Source organism: Phoenix dactylifera, unplaced genomic scaffold (assembly GCF_009389715.1).
Source record: "Phoenix dactylifera cultivar Barhee BC4 unplaced genomic scaffold, palm_55x_up_171113_PBpolish2nd_filt_p 000610F, whole genome shotgun sequence".
NCBI lineage: Eukaryota > Viridiplantae > Streptophyta > Magnoliopsida > Arecales > Arecaceae > Phoenix > Phoenix dactylifera.
Window position 1 is genome coordinate 211,465 of NW_024068006.1, and position 21,608 is coordinate 233,072.

Sequence of the window (21,608 nt, forward strand, 5' to 3'; positions counted from 1 at the left end):
TTGGAACAGTGGCCGAGTCGTCTCCGGTAAAACACGAGCCGACTCCTGCAACAGGCGAGCCGACTCCTGATCGCGCGAGTCGACTCCGATCCCAACGGTAACATTGTCAGGAAATGCAGACTGTGTCCAACGGCTCTTTTTCTTGTCTCTAACGGCTATATTCTTGTTTCCACGCCATCTAAAGCTATAAAAACAAGAAGAGAGCTAGGGGAGAACTTATGGAAGTGGGAGAGATCATCTAGGAAAGAGATCTCAAAGAGATTACAAAGGAAATCTCCCATAAGCACAAAAGGGCCATCCAAAACGAAATAGAGAGAAGAAGAGCATCCAAGTGAATCCGAAAGCTTCCTCTCCATCCGTGTGCTGCCTCGGTGATCCTCTACTTCGTGCCAAATCAGAAGAGGGTCAAGTAAAGAAGAAGCCGAGCTCCTCCATCTTCAAAACTCGTTTGAGGGCTTCTCTTTACTCTATTTGTTTATATTGTTATATTTGCTTGCTTAAGAAGCTTTGTTTTGCTTTATACTTTGTTTTCAATATCTTGTAACTTGATTCAATCAAGGAATTGAATCAAGGGGTTAAGGTTTGTTGGTGAGCCAAAGGGAAAACCAACTGTGTAAGGTTTGTTGGTGAGCCAAAGGAAAAACCAACTGTGTTAGGTTTGTTGGTGAGCCGAGGGTAAAACCAACAAGTAGGGTTCGATTGTGATCTCGGAAAAACAATCGGAGTGGTTCTAGTCGGTGAGCCTGGGAAAACCGACCGAGTTCGTTGTACGCTCGTAAAACAACAAGTTGGGTTGTGAGCTTGTAAAACAACCGGCTGTAATCGGTAGGATTATAGTGAAATTCCCAAGAGGTCTTGGGGAGTGGATGTAGGTGCTGGGGTGCACCGAACCACTATATGTCCTGTGTGTTTGTAATGCCTCTAGTTATTGTCTAACTAACACACTTACTTACTTAGATAAATTGCTTGCTTAATTCTTATCCGCACATCCTTTAGTTGCAAGCATATTTAATCAAGTCGAAGTCTATACATCAAACCCTTGCTAAGTTTAACTTTTACTGTGCATCTATACAACTTAGCATAGTTAATCAAAAAGTTTTAGAAGTAGCATAAAAGTTTTGAAAGACTCAATTCACCCCCCCTCTTGGCTCGTATCTACTGGGCAACAAGTGGTATCAGAGCAGGTGCTCAAATATTATTTGTAGTCTTAACCGACTAGAGCCAAAGATCATGACAACTCAAATAGATAGTTTTCTAGGAGAAGGACAATCAATTGATACACCTCCACTGTTTAATGGTATAAACTACCCACATTGGAAAATACGCATGCGCATTTTTATTCAATCACAAAACTATTATTTATGGAAAATCATAACAAATGACCTTCACACACTCTCTCATATTAATGAGAAGGACTTAGCACAATTAAATGCTAATGCTATGAACATATTATACTGTGCTATTAAAGAAACAAATTTTAATGAAATTTCTGCATGCTTATCTGCTAAGGAGATCTGGGATACTTTAGAAAATGTTTATGATAAATCTCAGACTAGCTCACATGTGCTTCAATTATATACTAACAATGAGACTGCAGAAAAGGGTGTTGAATCTCTCTCAGTCGAGTCGACTCCAAGTATCTCAGAGTCGACTCTCAAGTTCACCGAGTCGACTCCAATAAGGTCCGAGTCGACTCCGAGGCAAATCAGCTTCCTAAAGACAAAGAAGAAGAGGAAGCAAGAAGAAAGGAAGAAAGAGGTAAAAAGAAAGAGAGCCTTGACCAAGAAAGAGTCTAGCAAGAAAATAGAAGTTAGGAGCAACAATGATGATATTAGCTCCAAGGAACTACAAGAGGTAACCAACTTGTGCTTTATGGCACAAGAAGACAAGGTAAAATCTGAATCTACTCTTACCTCAAATGATTTTCAAGAAGAATTCTCTTATGATGAATTATTAAATGCTTTTCATGATTTGTATAGTGAATGTAGAAAATTAACTGTAAAGAATAAAAATCTTAAGAAACTAAATTCTGAAAATGAAAGCTTAAGGTCATTTTCAGAAGAATTGATTCAGAAAAATCATAGCTTAATTAAAGAAAATCAAAACTTAAGTAAAGAAATTAATCAATTAAAATCTTTTATTAACAAATTCACCGTAAGTTCAGAACGATTAAAAATGATGTTTGAAAGCCAATATGTTGCTTGTGATAAATCAAAACTTGGCTTGATTCCTTTACTTAACAATAAATCTCTAGAGAAAAAGGTTATCAATTCATCAAGCAAACCATTAAATAAGATAAGTTATTTCAAAAATGAAAAGGATGGGAATAACAACTTTACCTATCGTTCTAGTATAATTAAATCAAATGGTAAAGTTATTACTATTAAACAAATATGGGTTCCAAAAGGAACCATATGTCCTAACTCTCAAGGACTCAAGCAAGCTTGGGTACCCAAAATGAGAAAATGAGGATGTACACATAGGTGTACCAAGATACCCATGGAACAAAAGAAACTTAAAATATACTTATGAAAAGTTATTAACAAAAATCAGTAATCCTTGCATCTCATCATTATTTTTGCTTAGTATTTGATATGAATTGCTAGTAGTGATCAATTTTGTGATATAGAAAATACTTTTGGAAATATGATCAAATCACTTCATAGTATACTTTACTCACTATTGGATAAGTTGCAAAATGATTAATTTATTAAGAATAATTCTTTGAATTCTCTATATGCTTGATTGAGAGTTTTTTTATCCATGGCATTATTGTTTATTGATCATAGATATGATAATGTGTACTTGGTATGTTTTTAAATATATGCACTATAAATACCAAGATTAAAGAAACCATCTTTAGCATACAAAATCAACTCATGCTAGTATATACTTAATCTCAAAAGACCTTGCCATTGGCTTACTTAAATTATCTTCTTAAAGGTCAAAGTTTTGCTATGCATGCTAACTAAGAAAACAACCAAAAATCATTTCTAAATCTAAAAGATGTTGTTTCCATCTCTAAGTTTTCAAAAGCTTACATTGGATTTGTTCTTGGAAAATAAACTTGAAAATATTTTCTGTAGTTGCTGAATCTTGTAAAAGTGTTTCAAATGATAAAGGTTTCCTAACTGTGAAGATAAAGAGTATCATGGCACAGTGTTGAAAACCAAAATCCTGATAAAGTTTATGCAGAAATTAACTATTTCAGCACCAAGGACATCTTAAGTAAAATAGGGGTAATAGAATTCTTGAAGAAATGAAAAAGACAATTGTGTATGATAGTCATCTACTTAAATGATTTTTAAAAAAGCTATCATCACTGCTTGTCATACATATGATTTCTATTAGATCTATTTTTGATGAAAACTCCTTTTGATCTTCTGAAAAATGGAAAATGAACCATTGCATATCTTTCATATTTTTCAGTCGTACATGTTATGCTTGATATGTTCTTATGAAAAATAATGCCAAATCTGATAGAGATATGTCTATCCTTGGATATCATTCATCAAGCAATGCATATAGAATATTCAATGAAAAGATTTTAGTTGCAAAAATATCAAGTCGTCTTATTCTCTATGAGATTAATGATTTACTGTCAAGATACTAAGATCAAATTATATATGGTTAATCTTTTACATATAACAATATGAAAACTTGTTAATAATTATAACAAAATTGAGTTTTTCAGAAATGCACTTAATGAAGAAAAATTGATAACTACTAAAAGACTGAATCAAGAAAAGATGAAATAGATCTTGATTCTTGCATGATTAAAAGTAAAGATCACCACTATCATTTGCTTGACTCATGAGCTTTATATTCTGTCAAATGAATGTGTAGCATTCACTCCTATGTGGTTATTTCATTAAAAAGTAGATCTATGTTAAATAACCACCATATTTAAAAATTACACATTACATATATGATAAAGCAATATGTGATTTAAAACAAGCATCAAAAGCTTGATATATAAAAGCTTAGGTAACCTTGTTGATCGAAAGTAATAGTGATAAATCTATGCATCAAAAAGAAGAATCTATGATATCCTGCTAGCTCATAGCACACATTGATGACATCATTTTTAGTTCTACTAATGAAGAGTTATATTGCAAAGTGAGTTTGAAATATGATGAATGAATTGACATCTTCTCTCAAACTCCAAATTAAGACAAACAGGAAAGGAGATCTTCATTGACCAACGTTAGTCCACAAGAAAACTCTTATAGAAGATTGGCGTGAAGAAGGTATATCTATTACCCCATCTTGTAGAAATTGTAAAGGATGAGCAAAGTAGATCTATTGTTTAAAGCTGTATTGAAGCATGATAGAATAATTATTTTATCATACAGCTAGTAGACCAGATTGTATGCTCATTATGTGACCTTGTGCAAGACTTCAATCTAACTTTAATTAATCATATTTTATTGATAACAAATACGTCATAATCTGAATTTTGATAGAAACAAACGTTTAAGATAAGTTGATTAAAACTTAGTTAACACATCTTATTGATAATTATCTTAAGCAAATAGAATCTAAACTAAATTGATTTGACCTTGATAAATCTGTCTATTGCCTCACATGCTTGTTCTTGAACTATCTTGGTTAATGAATCTATCTCTTTAGTTCAAGTGATATGTGCTTGCTTATATTTAGGCAATCTCTTGAATAAAGTGACTCAACATGCAACTATTGTCATATCTCATATTGAGTCATCTAATTAAAAAATATATATATGTTGGATGAATGCTTTGTATCTTAAAGAAACTAATGACCTTCATGTAAGATACACTAAACATTCACATGCAAACAAGAGAGAGGATCTTCTTCAGCCAAAAGTTCACACATAAGAAATCTAGTTTGGCTTGAAGAACATATAATGAATAAGTAATTTTAGATACCTTTCTCACAAATTAATTGAGCAAAGTCAATAACTTAAATCCTATTATGGCATGATTAAATTCTTTAATTATTAATTTTTGATATCATGTCTATATGTGTATTGACTGACTTATACTTTTAGAAATTGTTTCATGGTTTGCTCAATCTAAAATATTTCTATGGCTGTATCATAACCATGAAATACACAAGTATATGATTAAAACTCTGATTTAGAATGACTTGTGAGAAGCTACGAATTCTTGGGCATAATGAAAATAGTGTTTGCATGATATACCTCTATACGATACATTTCATTATTTCTTTATTCTGCTCTTTCATGTAGATTACTTGAGAATAACAAAAAGAGAGAGAGATAAAGAAAAGAAAATGGACATTGTTCAAGAGATGAAAAATCTGAGCAAAGGCAAGTACTTCAATCTTAAAGAAAAGCAAAACAAGCATAATATATTCGGCACATTTGGAAGGGATAAAATCTATAATTAATTACACTCAAACAGGAAGAGTTTGAAGTAAACATTTTAACCTTTCTATATTGCTCATCATAGGGATGGTGCCAATGGGGAGGCTAGTGGTAGTACCCGGCACTATTTGACCCAACTATTCGGTGTAGGGCATATTAGGGACGGCACAAGAGGGAGGCTAGTGGTAGTACCTCGTGCCCCTTCCCAACTCCACCGGATAGGGAGCAAATAGAGTATAGAGCATAAGAAAGTAAAAATGAAAGACAAAGTAAATGAAAGTATATAAGAAGAATCAAGTCTTTTTTTATCACTTGAAAACATAATTTAAGGATGAAATCAATGCAAGATAATATTTAAATAGGGGGAGTTTATTTGAAAAGAATTGATTTTGATCCTTGACATGCTTGTTCTTATTATTTTAATGTATGACTTAACACTTAATATAGTGTGCATATGGTATGATGTCTTGATTTATGGGTTCTCAATGTTTTACAATGCTTCATGCTTGGATAATTTGATTGAATATTTGGAATACTATATAAATTTTTTTTTGTATTGTTAAAAAGAAATTTCAGATTTGTCATTCACAATCATCGTTAAAATCTGAAAGGTGAATAAATTTGTAAAAAGGAGAAGAGAAGGATATTTCTATTTAGGCAAAATGAATTGAGTTTGTTCTATCCTTCAAACCTTGGTATATAATGTGCTAAACATAAATACAAATATTCTGAATATCCTCTTATATGTGTCAAATATGTGTCTTCAATCATAATGATTTAAGATGAGCTACAATGTGGAAGATCCATATCTCAAATTATGACTTTAAAAGCCTCTATTGAAAATCTTTATGAAATTCAGAATCTGATTTTGTATAAAAGCTTAAACTCAATATGATTTTTAAATAAAATCTTAATTTAAGAAAAACAGAATTAATTTTGATGCCTTGGTTGATTGCTCCGATACGCATCCGAAACATATCATTTCTTATCTTCAAAGTATACTAATATTGGTCTAAATGATGTGTCTTTTAATGATCTTAATTGCAAACAAATATTTTTAAATATATAAGTTTATTTTGATATTAAAAAGATTTATTGTGCTTCATGTATCCATTGCAGAAAAACTATAATTAAGAAATTGAGTTCTATAAATAGATATACTTCAATGATCATCTATATGTTTTTCTCTCCTACATTATTAAAGACTTCCATCAATAGAGTGAATGATCTTAAAACTAGAAATATTTCAGTTCACTCAAATGACTCTAAAAGAAAGAAAATGTAAATGCTTTTGAAAGAAATTGAGCTTCAAATGAATCATTTTCTGATTAATATTTCTATACATTTTCTCTAAGATTAAGAGAAAGCATAACTTGTTCGTAAAAGATTAGAAAGAGTAATTACTACAAATTTTGGAATAATACTAGATTACTCTACATTCTCGATATTACAGAATTTCAGTGTTATTCACGTTTATCACTAAAATCTGAAATTCAACAATTTAAAATGATTAAAGAAGAATGCATCTTTTGAGGGGGAGCTTTAGATATTCAGTATCCTATCCCAAAGACACTTTATTTTGATGCATACTTTGAATTTTATGGATTGATTTTGATGAACCTCCTTATATTGCAAGACATGCTTTAATTTCCTTGAGATGAGTTCTATAAAGGTTGTCTTATCTCAAACCTTGAGTCTTATGAAAATAAGCTGAAATATATTTTTGAGATTGACAATCTTATTGAACATTATCTTAGGATTCTAAACTCTTAAATGGAATGATCAATTGAGGGGAAGAAAGAAAATTTCAGAAGGAGAGGTCTTATGGAACTTAATCGCATAAATCTATAACTAAAGGAGAGAGAAAGAACACTAAATGAAAAGTGATTCTAATACTCTCCAATATGTATCATCTGAAATTTAAATCTGAAAATCTGTATGATACACCTTGAGGCGTGTTATTTGGTTAGTATATCTCATGCATCACTCTTGAACCAAATTGCAAATCTTAAGAGCCTCTAATTTAATGAAAAAGGGGGAGAATAATGTGTTAAATTTTCTTGAGTATCTCTTAGAAAATCTATTTTTGGAACTTCACTAATGAGCTCTAATTGGCTTGCTTTTTGGAACTTCAATTTTGTGCAAATTCATTATTTTATGTATCAAATTGTGCTTATTTTCTAAAGAAATAAAAGAAAGTCTTTAAAAGAGCTCTAAGATGTATCAAAAATTGCATGAATGTATATTTTGATATTTGTACCCCAATGCTCCTATTATCATAAAAGAACTTTGAAGTCATTAAGAAAATTAATTAAATTGCTCTCATGGTTGATAAAATACTTAATAGATTGGGCAAAAGGTCTTAAATGAACAAGCTTTCATACTCAGTGAAGAGAGGTTAGATTTCCACTCATGTTTTTCCTTGAATATCATTTGTAGTACTTCTTGAATTAACCTAAGGAAGATTCCACCTACACTTGATTAGAAAACTATCTGCGGTATCAAATTAGAAAACCTCTTGAATTCACACTCGATGTGTTCTGCTCTGATCTTTGTGCTTAATGTTTCACTATCTTTTTGATGTTGTCAAAAAGGGGGAGAAATATCTAAGTATATGCTATATACCTCAGAATGCTTTATTACTTTGAATTGAATATAAATCAGCTTAAAATTTAAATATGTTGATTGTGTTAAGCTGATTAAATCTAAAAGCATTATCATGAAGTATGTTTTAAATATACATGTCTTCTACTTCATGCAACTTAGCTATGTATTACTTCTAGAAAACAATATCTTTTATATTGCATATACTCCAAGTTTTGTCATCATCAAAAAGGGGGAGATTGATGACCCAAAGATTGATTCATAGATTGATTTTGATGATCACAAAACCTTGAAGTATAGATACTAATGTTTATGTTGCAAGGAGAAAGATATTTATTTTGCAAGGAACATAGCAAGTTGGAAGAACACAAGAGGGCCTCCAAAGCTCTCAAGTTGGAAGAAAGCTACAATTTATTGGCCCAAGTTTAAAGTTCAAAGGATTCAAATTGGAGGAGTAAAATCAAAAGAAAAACTCAAAAGAACAGTCTATTCGAGTCGACTCCAGTGGAACGCGAGTCGACTCCGATGGTTGGTAGGTCGACTCCAAAGAAAGCAAGAGTCGACTCTCAGCGGAACACAAGGAAAAAGTCAGAGAGCATTTTTGGGACTCTGAGATTCGAGTCGACTCCCGCATTGCACGAGTCGACTCCGAGACTCCGCGACCATCAACAGACAGAAAACCAAGTTACTGCCTCTGAGATTCGAGTCGACTCCCAGACAGCTCGAGTCGACTCCAAGGCAGCGCTACACCAAGATGGCAGAAGGCTGTGTTTCGCAAAATGAGAGCCGAGTCGACTCCAAGGAAGTTCGAGTCGACTCCAAGACTGGACGAGCCAAAAGACAGAGGATCGGGAGTTCGGGCTCTGAGATTCGAGTCGACTCCCAGGACAGTCGAGTCGACTCGAGAGGACAAAATTCAAAATTGGATCCACGGACTTCGGTGGATGAGCCGACTCCGAAATTGCCAAGTCAGCTCCAGAAGTTGGCGAGTCGACTCCAGGTTAAGACGAGTCGACTCCCAGTCGAGGCAAGCACATTAATTCAAATTTGGAACAGTGGCCGAGTCGTCTTCGGTAAAACACGAGCCGACTCCTGCAACAGGCGAGCCGACTCCTGATCGCGCGAGTCGACTCCGATCCCAACGGTAACATTGTCAGGAAATGCAGACTGTGTCCAACGGCTCTTTTTCTTGTCTCTAACGGCTATATTCTTGTTTCCACGCCATCTAAAGCTATAAAAACAAGAAGAGAGCTAGGGGAGAACTTATGAAAGTGGGAGAGATCATCTAGGAAAGAGATCTCAAAGAGATTACAAAGGAAATCTCCCATAAGCACAAAAGGGCCATCCAAAACGAAATAGAGAGAAGAAGAGCATCCAAGTGAATCCGAAAGCTTCCTCTCCATCGGTGTGCTGCCTCGGTGATCCTCTACTTCGTGCCAAATCAGAAGAGGGTCAAGTAAAGAAGAAGCCGAGCTCCTCCATCTTCAAAACTCGTTTGAGGGCTTCTCTTTACTCTATTTGTTTATATTGTTATATTTGCTTGCTTAAGAAGCTTTGTTTTGCTTTATACTTTGTTTTCAATATCTTGTAACTTGATTCAATCAAGGGATTGAATCAAGGGGTTAAGGTTTGTTGGTAAGCCAAAGGGAAAACCAACTGTGTAAGGTTTGTTGGTGAGCCAAAGGGAAAACCAACTGTGTTAGGTTTGTTGGTGAGCCGAGGGTAAAACCAACAAGTAGGGTTCGATTGTGATCCCGGAAAAACAATCGGAGTGGTTCTAGTCGGTGAGCCTGGGAAAACCGACCGAGTTCGTTGCATGCTCGTAAAACAACAAGTTGGGTTGTGAGCTTGTAAAACAACCGGCTGTAATCGGTAGGATTATAGTGAAATTCCCAAGAGGTCTTGGGGAGTGGATGTAGGTGCTGGGGTGCACCGAACCACTATATGTCCTGTGTGTTTGTAATGCCTCTAGTTATTGTCTAACTAACACACTTACTTACTTAGATAAATTGCTTGCTTAATTCTTATCCGCACATCCTTTAGTTGCAAGCATATTTAATCAAGTCGAAGTCTATACATCAAACCCTTGCTAAGTTTAACTTTCACTGTGCATCTATACAACTTAGCATAGTTAATCAAAAAGTTTTAGAAGTAGCATAAAAGTTTTGAAAGACCCAATTCACCCCCCCTCTTGGCTCGTATCTACTGGGCAACAGCATATGATTGGGTCTCTTTCTTTTTCCTTTTCTTTTTCCCAATCATTTCTCCCTCCAAATTTCTTTCTTGGGAAGGGTTTCTTTCTTCTCATGAATTTCTTAAACTTCCTTACTATCAAACCCAAGTCCTCATCTTGGCTTTCTTCTTCACTCTCACTACTCTCTTCTTCACACACACTTAAGGTAGCCTTGAGTGCGATTGTCTTTTTCTTAGGCAACTCTTCTTCATGTTGCTTCATCGTGAGCTCATGCGTCATCAATGACCCCAAAAATTGTTCTAGCCCCAAGGTGTTGAGGTCTTTGGCTTCTACGATTGCCGTGACCTTTGCTTCCCATGCTTTTGGCAAAGACCTGAGAATTTTACTCACAAGTTCCGGGTTAGTGTAAGATTTACCCAAGCTTTTTAGACCATTAATAATATCGGTAAAGCGTGTAAACATGCATGTAATAGTTTCATTAGGTTCCATCTTAAACAATTCATATTTGTGAACTAGAATGTTCACTTTGGACTCTTTGACTTGATTTGTACCCTCGTGGGTAACTTCAAGCCTATCCCATATTTCCTTAGCGGAACTACATGTGGAGACTCTATTAAACTCATTTACATCTAAAGAACAAAATAATGAGTTCATGGCTCTCGAATTGAGTTGAGCCATCCTATCATCATTCTCATCCCAATCCTCCTCAGGTTTGGGAACTCGAATGCCATTAACCACGTGTGATGGTTCTTGTGGTCCCTTGACTATAACCCTCCACAAGGTATAGTCTTGTGCTTGAATGAAAATTCTCATTCTAGTCTTCCAATAGGTATAATTTGTCCCATTGAAGAGTGGAGGTCTATTGGTTGCTTGCCCCTCGGCAGGAACATTGTTAAAGGGTGTTGCCATCTAGATCTTTGGCTAAGACGGTTAGGTCTTTCAAGAAATACACAGAGCACCTGCTCTGATACCACTTGTTGCCCAGAGATGGTCACCCAAGAGGGGGGTGAATTGGGTGTTTTAAAACTTTTCGCCTAATTAAAAATAAAACACACAAATATATGCACTAAAGTAAAGAAGGAGGAATGAGAAAGGTCAATCGCAAACACAAGGTTTTATAGTGGTTCGGAGCTTCCACTGCTCCTACATCCACTCCCCAAATCACCTTTGGGAATTTCCACTATAATCCAAGATTACAGTACGGTAGTTTTGCGAGTTCACTACCTAACTCGTTGTTTTACACCGGGCTCACAACAAACCCTAACACCCCCAATTTCACTTAGGCTTGGGACGCCTTTCCCTTGTTCCACATTCCTTGACTGGAACAAGCACCACAATGAAAGAGTTTACACAGAAAAGAAAAGCTCTAGAAAAGCAAATATGGCAATGATGAACAATAGAATCCGGAAGAATCCTTTTGCCATTGGAAGCGTGGGAAATGGTGATTCTTCCGATGTGGATCGCGTAGATTTGAGTGTGAGCTTTGAATGCACGAGCGGAAGAGAGTGGTTGAGCTTGAAATCACTTGGGAAGCTTGAAAGCACTTGATTTCTTCACTTGAATGCACTCACTCCCTTGAACTTCTCTCTCTTGCTTCTCTCTTAAATGATCTAGCTTTTGGGTTGGTGAAAAGTTGTTTTGAAGCACTTAAGAGCTCCCTTTTATAGCCCAAAAAGCAAATATAGCCGTTAGAGATAAAGTAAAAGAGATTTGAAATTCAAACCAAACCTGTAAAAGTTGTCAGTCGCGTCCCAGGCGTTCCGGGGACGTCTCCGCTTCAACGAGAGACGTCTCGGCTACAAGATTTTACTTTTTACGTTGTCTGGGGTCGACTCGGCACTTTACGGGGACGACTCTGCTTGTTTGCACTTTTTGAATGGGGACGACTCCGCTGTCTCGGGGTCGACTCCGCTTCTTTATCTCCGAAAAACATGTCCTCTGGAATTCCCTGAGAGAGCCGACTCCGCTCTTTCAGGGGACGTCTCCGCTGCCTTATCACCGAAAAAATCATTCTCTGGAAAACCCTGAGAGAGCCGTCTCCGCTATCTTGGGGACGACTCGGGAAGTCTCCTTTTTACTTGTGGGGACGACTCTGCTTGCTGTGGGGACGTCTCGCGCATATCTCTTGAAAACTGCCTTTCTGCCGCCACTGAGAGAGTCGACTCCGCTACTGAGAGAGTCGACTCCGCTGTCGTGGGGACGACTCGGCAGGTGCCGGGGACGTCTCCAAGTGTGCCAGTTCTTCCTGTTTGTGCCAGAGATGTCTCTGAGACTATCAGGAGACGTCTCGGCTGTCCCTGAACTTTTTCTTTCATCTCAAAAAAAATTCTTCAATAAATTCATAAAAATTATGGGAACTTGCCTAGACATTTCTTAACAATATTCTTAATAAAACACATGAATTTCTCAATTAAATTGTTAAGATAAATAGAATTATACTCTAGTGTTTTGTATTCATCAAAATCCATTAGGGGGTCAACATATATTTTAAGTTTCATTCTTTAATATATGTCTAGAGCACCCAATGTCCAAATTAACATCTTTTGTTGGAGCCTTGAGTGCTAGACACACCTGCAAAAAAATATTCAAGTTTTCAACTTAGGAACCCAAACTCTTTTGGGTCCTTGCAGGTTAGCTATTATTGTTCCTTTTGGAACCCATATTTTCTTAATAGCTATTTTGTCCATAGGCTTGTAGATTATAGGATTACAAGGAGTGTATTTTTGCATTCTCTTATTAAATTTAACAAACATAGATTTAACATGAGTAGTAGATAAACCTTCAGTTTTCTGTTTTTGCCTTTTAGGTTCATCAAATTTATAATGTACAGATTTAGGAACAACAGAAGAGATTTTGCATAGGTTTTGTTCCTATTTATCAGCAATATAAGAATCTATTTTAAAATAATTAGAAACTGTTTTAACAAACATATTCTTAAAAGATTTTTGGATGTACCAAGGTTGATATCCCAATCCAACTTTATCAAATTCAGCTTTTTGATTATTTATCATTAGGTTCAACTTTTCAGAGCTCAAAGTAAATCTTTCAACAACAGGTTTTAATTTGCCAACTTCTTTAGCTAATCTTCTGTTATCTTCTGAAAGCAATTCATTGTTTTTCTTTACTTTATCATGGCTTTCAGTGAGAAGTTGGCTTTTCTGATTTAGTTCTTTATTTTGCTCAATTAAGATTTTATTTTTATTAGTTAGTTTCAGTTTTTCATCTATTAGGATTTGATATTCATTCTTCAAGTTCTTGTTCTTACAAATAAGTTTCTTATATTCTAAATACAAATCAGAAGAGGCATCATGAAGTTCATCAAATGTAAAATTAGATTGAGTTTCGGCATGTACTTCATGTTTGAATGAGAAATTACTTTGTGTTCTAGTACATACCTCATCTTCATGTCCCACAAAGCAAAGATTTTCAATTTCAGTTTGCTGTTCTTCTTCTTCAGAGCTAGTTTCAGATTCACTAAAAATTTTAGCGCATTCATATTTAACTTCAAGCATATTCCAGATTTTTTTAGTAGTTATGCAAAAAGATATGCTATTAAGTTCACTATCATCTAATGCACAATATAGTATATTCATGGCTTTTGAATTTTGCTGAGCTATTTTTTTATCATAATTAGTGTTTGTGTGTGGACCATTGACTGTGATACTCCATAAATCATAATCATATGCTTGAATGAAAATGCGCATGCGTGCTTTCCAATGTGTGTAGTTTATGCCATTAAATGTGGAGGTATATCAATTAATTGTCCATCTTCTAGAAAACTATCTATTTGAGTTGTCATGATCTTTGGCTCTTGATCGTGAGATCAATAATTAATCTTAGAGCACCTGCTCTGATACCACTTGTTGCCCAGTAGATACAACCCAAGAGGGGGGGTGAATTGGGTCTTTTAAAACTTTTCAACTACTTCTAAACTTTTCAATTAATTAAGCTAAGTTGTACAGATGCATAGTGGAATTTAAACTTAGCAACAGTTTGATTCTAATCTGATCAAGATTAAAACTATTACGCAGCGGACTCAATAAACAATTTGTCTAGATTTTCCCAAGCAAGTATTTCAATACAATGAATCTTAATGCAGTTTTATTAGATGAAACTTGATTAAACAATTTGAATATACTTGCTACTAAAGGATGCGCGGATAAGAGTTAAGCAAGCAATTCAATTAGATATTTATCTAAGTAAGTAAGAAAATTAAACAATGAAAGAAAGCACCACAAACACAACAAACGTATAGTGGTTCGGTGCACCCCAGCACCTACATCCACTCTCCAAGACCTCTTGAAAATTTTACTATAATCCCTCAGATTACAGCCGGTTGTTTTACAAGCTCACAACCTAACTTGTTGTTTTCACGAGATCACAATGAACTTGGTCGGTTTTTACAGGCTCACCGACTAGAACCAACCGATTGTTTTTCCGGGGTGACAATCAAACCCAGTTGGTTTTTTCCGGTTCACCAACCACAACCTTACACCGTTGGTTTTTCCTTTGGCTCACCAACAAATCTTAACCCCTTGATTCAATCCCTTGATTGCATCAAGTTATAAGATATAAGAATAAGAGTTTAAAGCAAATACAAGCTTCTTAAACAAGCAGATATAACAATATAAATAAATAGAGTAAAGAGAAGAAGCCCTCAACCAAGTTTTGCAAATGAAGGAACTCAGCTTCTTCTTTACTTGACCCTCTTCCGATTTCACACGAGATAGAGGATCACTGAGGCAGCACACAGTTGGAGAGAAAGCCTTGGGATTCACTCGGATGCTCTTCTTCTCTCTCTTTTGCTTTGAATGACCCTTTTGTGCTTTTGGAAGGTTTCTCTTGAAATCTCTTTCCTATGTGTTATCTCCCACTTCCTTAACTTCTTCCCTAGCTCTCCCCTTGATTTTATAGCTTTGGATGGCGTGGGAACAAAGATCTAGCCGTTAGAGACAAAAATAGAGCCGTTGGAGTTGAGAAAAAACTAGCCGTTATGCCTCCCAGCGTGCTCGAGTCGACTCGGCTGAAGTAGGAGTCGACTCGGCTGAAGCAGGAGTCGACTCGTGAATAAGAGTCTGCCGGCACTGTAGCTAAAAGTTGACTCGACTATAGCTGGAGTCGACTCGAGCACTGTAGCGCTAAAAATCAACTCTCTGTCTTTTTGTCTATTCTCAGTCGGAGTCGACTCGAGCACTGTTCCTTGAAACTCCAGAATGCCAGAGTCGACTCTGAACTTACAGGAGTCAACTCGAGGACTATTCTTTTGACTCTTTCTTTGAATTGCTCCTCCAACTTGAATCCTTTGAACTTGAAACTTGGGCCAATGAAGTATAGCTTTTTTTCAACTTTTTGAGAGCTTTTGAGGTCTTCTTCTATTCTTCCAACTTGTTATGTTCCTTGCAAAATAAATATCTTTCTTCTTGCAACACAAACATTAGTAATTATACTTCAAAATTTTGTGATTATCAAAATTAATCTTTGGGTTAGCAATCTACACACCATCTCCTCTCTTCCTCCTTTCATCTGCCATCCGCAAGAAGAAAAGAAGAGGAGGCATGCATCTCCTCTTGGACCTTCTTCCTTGGTTCTAGCGCAAGGAAAAAGAAAAGGCTACGAAGAGCCTTGTATTGTTCTTCCTAGATCCCTCATTCTTCTTTCTCCTCTCCAGACAATTAAGAGTTGATTCAAAGGAGAGGATTTCAGCCATCAATAGCCATCTCTGCAAGGAAGCTAGCACCTCTGGGAGATATGAGCTCATTTTCTTTGGAATGGAGTTCAAGATCCAAGTGGAAACAAATATATTGCACGCCTCCAAACAGCATGATGTGGATGATTTTTTGGGGGCTGAACTATGCTATCATCGATGAAACCTTCTTTGTTCTCGATACTCAAGGCCATCATCATTGATCAGCTCCAAGTAGAATAGTTTTCTTCATTCAAGATTAATGAAATGAGTTGCAAACCTGTGTTGTCGCCATAATGTAGGAAATAGGGGCTTGTTGGGTCTTCCATCACGTTCTGAATTGGAGAAGAAATAGAATCACGTGTGGCATTGGCAGAACTTGCAGCAGCGTTGGTTGAAGACACTATTATGGAAGCACCTTACAACTCTGATACCATGAAGAGTTTCAGACGATGAAAAGAAAAAGAAGATTCGGAACAGGGGAAAGAAAGTAAAGCAGGATTGAACAATTCCAATGATGAAAAGAGATGAAGTAAATTCATATCAGGAAAAAATAAAATGAATAAAATAATGAGCAAGCAGCTCTCTTTATTATCCTTCCATTGATAAACTCAACGCATATTTATACATAAAACTATAGCTGCTTAACAGAAGAGTTAACTAACTAAATAACTGACTAACTGACTTAACTAGATACAGTTGAACATCTGAAACTGAATTAACCATATACAGTTAAATGTCTGAATATTTATAGGTTGTCCAACCAACATATTGATCTAACGATCATCAACAATAGCAGAAAAAGTTGAAACTGTAAGTCCTATAGTAATATATCATGTCAGTCTGAAGTACATGTGTGCCAGGCCTACCAAGCAAGGGATGAGAAAAAATTAAGGATGCTTGATATCTCCATCTTAGGTTAAATAAGAGAGAAATAATTGTTGAGTAATTTCTGGAATCTCCTCAATGGTTGGATTCCTTTCCAAAGCACAGAACGGAGAGAACCACCTCTATCATATTACTTTATATGAATAAAATCATAATAGTGGTCAGTAATGACCTTAGAATTCCAAGGTCGAAGCTATATTGTGTTTAGCCGCCTTAATCCACTAGACGCCGAGGAAATCTGCTCGTGATCTCAACACCAACAACCTCCGCACCCACCAAACCTGGTGCTTGGCGCCGTCTTCCTCTCAAGCAACGTGCTTTTGTATTTGGTGGCTCTCAGTGGACGAGTCAACTGCCACGCAATGCGGGCCATCTAACGACAAGGCCTGCACCACTATGATGTCACCTTTCAATGCTGATTTTGGTTTGGAAAGTACCAAGTAATTATTATTATTATTTTTTTACCAGGTTATAAGCGTTTGGTTTGGAAAATACAAGTAGTTATATCTGATTTTTGTTTGACTAAAATTCTAACAATAACTCTAGATATTAAGCACTTTCAAGAATAACTTATGCAATTTTTTCTTCTTTTTTTTTTTTTTCTTTTAGCATAGAAAAAATTTGAGTGAAGCATTTGTTTCTTCCTTGGTTTCATATTATAAAAGTTGTTTAAAAGAAATCAGACATTCTAAGCCTAATCTCTATTTAAGTACATTTATATCAAATGCCGCCAAAAGGTTTAAAGTGAGAATTATCATGACATTATGATACGGAGTATAATAACTTTAGAGCGCATTATTTTATTGAACATACGAATTCCAAAAATGAAAAAAAAAGGATATGTATATAGCAAGCATCTGAACCACCGATTTTTTTGGAACAATTTATTATGGCTGTTGTATAGCATGAGCAACGCAATTATTATATTTTAAATATTATTAAAAGTAAAAGGACAAAAAGTTGTAATAAAGATTTTATAGGCATTTGCATGTTATAAACTAAAGAAATAATATCATCATACATAAATAGTGGTTTCAACAAATTAATTTTTATACTGCTTTTCTTATTTTTCTTTCTTTTTAACTATGGTTAATAAAAGGGAAGATCACGCTCTAAAATGAACTACACGTCCAAAGATCTTTATGTTCGTCATGACAGTGACTATGAGAACCCACTGTATGTGAGAGATGCCTGCACCACCAGATGCGATATAGTTTCGCATTTGATTCTTATACGAGCATGTTCTAGCCAAAATTTTGGAAATGTTCTCAGCCACCTTTTTTTTATATTTTGTTTTTTTCTTGTGATACCAAGATATTTCTGAAATTTTAAAGAAAACAAAAAAAAAGTAAAAGAAGTTTTGCAGTTGGGTTTCGCGGGGGCTAGTTTTGGAATTCTATTTACAACACAATGTATCTCCCTCGGTTTAAGAAGACGAGCAGAAGAGTGCCGCAAATTCTTGGCATGTCCCAAGCCTGTCTCCTTCCCGCAGTTGACACCTCCCCAAGCACCATCCTTTGTCGTCGTTTCATCCCTCCCATGCGTGTCATCGTCATGCTGCATTTATGTGGCTACATATTTATCTTCCTCGGAAAAAAATTCTATTTTAAAATAATTTTTTTATTAAATCTAAATTTTTAAACCATTATTTTTTTTAAAATAATAATTCTCAAACTCCATATCAAAAAAATATATAATAATTATTAAATATGACAATAGTAGTCCGAGCTAGATGCCTTATACTCTATTTCGAAGTAAAATTATATTCTATACCGCATGCACTAATATAATTATGTACCTTACCAATCATCTAGCCTTTTTTTTTTTTTATAGACGAACCAATCAAATGAGCGCATGATGAAAGAAGTATATAAGCAGAAAATAAGATGATTTGTATGGTGCACAACTTGTAGTGTAAGGTATAATTTTTTTTTTAATCAATGTTAAACAACTCAAAATTACTCAATAAAGGTACTCAGGTGTCTTGATCATTTCATAGAGCGACACACCTCACGGGTCAATTAAAAGAGTACAATGACTATAGATCATACTAGTTGAGTAAATTTCGGACTAGTTCAGTAGGTTTGTAAATTCTAAGTTCTTTTGAATGTGTGAAGTATGGAAAAAGAGGTTCTATCTGAAAAAAATCTAATCGAGGTGGAACGGTCGTATGTTAATTCTATCCGAGTTAGCTGTGAACTGCAGCAGGTTTCTTGACCAGCCACTCTATGGCTTTTGCGTAATGATTGTAAAGAGCCAGAAATGCTTCGAAAAGGCCTAAATAATATAATAAACAAAGAATTAATTATATTTTTCCCTCTCTTTCAGCACCTCGGCGCCTTTACATACACCAAAGACGGGGAAAAAAGGTCCTCTCCTCTAAAATCTCCTTGATTCTAGTATTGATCTATGCTTGCTCTTAGTTTTAGTCCAATGTTCCCATCTCTAGTGACCCCTAACCTTTCCCTTCTCCCCGTCTCCCTCCTCCTCTCTCTCTAATACTTGTAAAGTTTTCATTTTGGGTTAAATCCTGGGAGTATTGGGCTGAGGGTGATATGGGGGTCCACCTGCATCTGCCGCACCTGGGGCACGATAAGAAGAAAGAGGGAGGGTCCGTGGGAGTGCCGCCCAAGGGGTGCATGACGATAAAGGTGGGGCAGGACGGGGAGGAGCAGCAGCGGTTCGTGGTGCCGGTGATGTACCTCAACCACCCGCTCTTCATGGGCTTGCTCAAGGAGGCGGAGGAGGAGTACGGCTTCGAGCAGCAGGGAGCCATCACCATCCCATGCCATGTCGAGCACTTCCGCCATGTCCAGGGCATCATTGACCGCGACAACGCTGCCGGCTGCGACGGCCACCACCACCACAATGGCCATCACTTCCACCTCGCCGGGTGCTTCAAGGCCTGAGATGGATCGGAAAGAAGAGGGGAAGGATTTGTGTTAAAGGATTAAACAGTGTTGCAATTGCTTTTTTCTTCTCTTGCTTTTCCTTTTCAGACTTTTCTTTCTTTTCAGAAAAATGGAAGTGTAATTATAAGGTTTAACTGATGGCAAAAACAAGGGACTGATTTCGAATTTTATTCTCTTTCTTTTCCCATCTATGATTTCCTCTTATTTTTGTTGCCTGCGTATTACGCATTTAGTTATCGTTGAGAATACGCATGGTTTTCGATCTCTTCACGAGAGGGAGGGAGGGAGGTGAGCGGGCGAGTCTCCGGTGGAGGCGGCGTCGGTAGGTGAGAGGCGAGAAAGCGGGGCCACGCTTTTAATGGTCTCACCTTCCTTCTAGTTTTGTACTTGGTAATCGACAAGATGGAGAGACGGGAATTCACTGCAGAAGAGTCAGTTTGTCGTATTTAATACGGCTGTCCTCGCATCGCTGCTGTCGTCTCTACTGCTGCCGTCATGAAAGATGGCTGCGGAGGAGAGAGCGGTTTTAAGTAGAAGCTATTTGCAAGAAAAAAAAATAAATAGAGAAAAATATTAACTTGACAGGGAGAGAACCAGACACAAATATATAAACTTTCGATCAGAGATGAATTGAACCAAATATAGCCTATTTATTAAATAAATTAAAAAGTTGGATTCAAATTTGATTATTTTATTAAATAAATAATTTAATTTAACTAACAATGGATTTAAAGAAGTTAAGTATTGCCGTTTCTAGCTTCGACCTATAGTTCATCTCTAGTGCTTGCTGATTTGGTTTTTAATAATAATTAAGATGAACGGATTATATGACGCACTGGCTTAGAGTACTCGCTCGATCCATATAAATTAGATCACATTGCTCCGAGGATCGCTAGGTATTCTGTGTGTGCACAACCAGATTTGGGGCACTAAAAGAAGCTAGCCAATCAGCAGGCTGATTGGCCTAGCAGTAGGCATGACTAACTTTCAAGTACACTAAGCTTAAAAAGCAGCAATGTCAACCAAAAAGTGTCAAAAGTTCATGTTAGAGCCCTCACATTGATCAGTTCACCAGATATCGATAAGGGAGTCCACATTCAACTAGATTTGATGAACTTGAAGCTAGAGATGAGTGTCCTTGAGAGCTTCCCATGTAGTGCAATTCAGCACTAGGTACAGTCAGAAAATGCCGATGCTAGGGGAAAGCGTCGGTAAATTCTGCTCTTGCGCCAAACTTTTCCGACGCTTTTATTGAGCGTGGGTAATTTGAAGTAGTGGACGATGCTTAAAAGCGTCGTCGTAGACCTAAAGCCAAACGATGCTTTAAAGCGTCGTTGTTTTTGGCCTAAGACGACGCGTATAAGCGTGGTTAATTGAAACGCTAAAACGATGCTTATAAGCGTTGCCGAAGCCCCTTTAAAACCCAGCGGCCGACTCCGAGCCCGCATACTTGCTCTAGCTACTCCCGAGCCCCCTCATTCTCCTCTCCGGCGCTGCCTTTGCCTTCGTCTTCCTCGTCTCCGACGCTGACTTAGCCCCTATATTCCTCCTCTCTGGCGCAGACCGTCCGACTCCTACCTCCTTTCCTCCTCCCTCCTCTCTGGCATCGACCGACCGACCCCAATGCACTCCGCCCGAGGTAGTTTTCTCCTCCTCCCTCCTCTCTCCTCTCCCTCCATCTCGCTTGTTCTCCTCCTTCTCCTCTTCCTCTTCTTCGGGTGTTCGTGGGTTTTTTTCTTCTTTAATTTGTTCTCTTGCCCTCAAGCCTTGATTGAGCTTCGCCTCCGCCCAAGGATCTTCTCCTCCTCCCTCCTCTCCGGCGTCGACCAAGCTGCCCCAAGTCCCGATCGATCTAGGCCCGCCTCCGTCCGAGGATTTTTGCCTGCAACATATTATATTCTAGGTTTATAAATATTTTTAATTTTACTGTAGATGAAAGTGAATCCTAGATTCTTCAGT

General features: G+C 36.7%; 1 protein-coding gene across 1 annotated transcript; it reads left to right on the plus strand.

Moving 5' to 3' along the window:
• Nucleotides 1-19,078: 19,078 nt before the first annotated feature.
• On the plus strand, nt 19,079-19,834 carry LOC120106716 (auxin-responsive protein SAUR32-like). Its single transcript, XM_039119753.1, has one exon. It carries the CDS (start codon nt 19,293-19,295, stop codon nt 19,644-19,646), a length of 354 nt encoding a protein of 117 aa, XP_038975681.1. The 5' UTR covers nt 19,079-19,292; the 3' UTR covers nt 19,647-19,834.
• The last annotated feature ends 1,774 nt before the right edge of the window (nt 19,835-21,608 follow it).

Excerpts from the sequence above, each read along its gene's own strand:
- LOC120106716 (XM_039119753.1), top strand. The coding sequence starts at position 19,293 with ATGGGGGTCCACCTGCATCTGCCGCACCTGGGGCACGATAAGAAGAAA.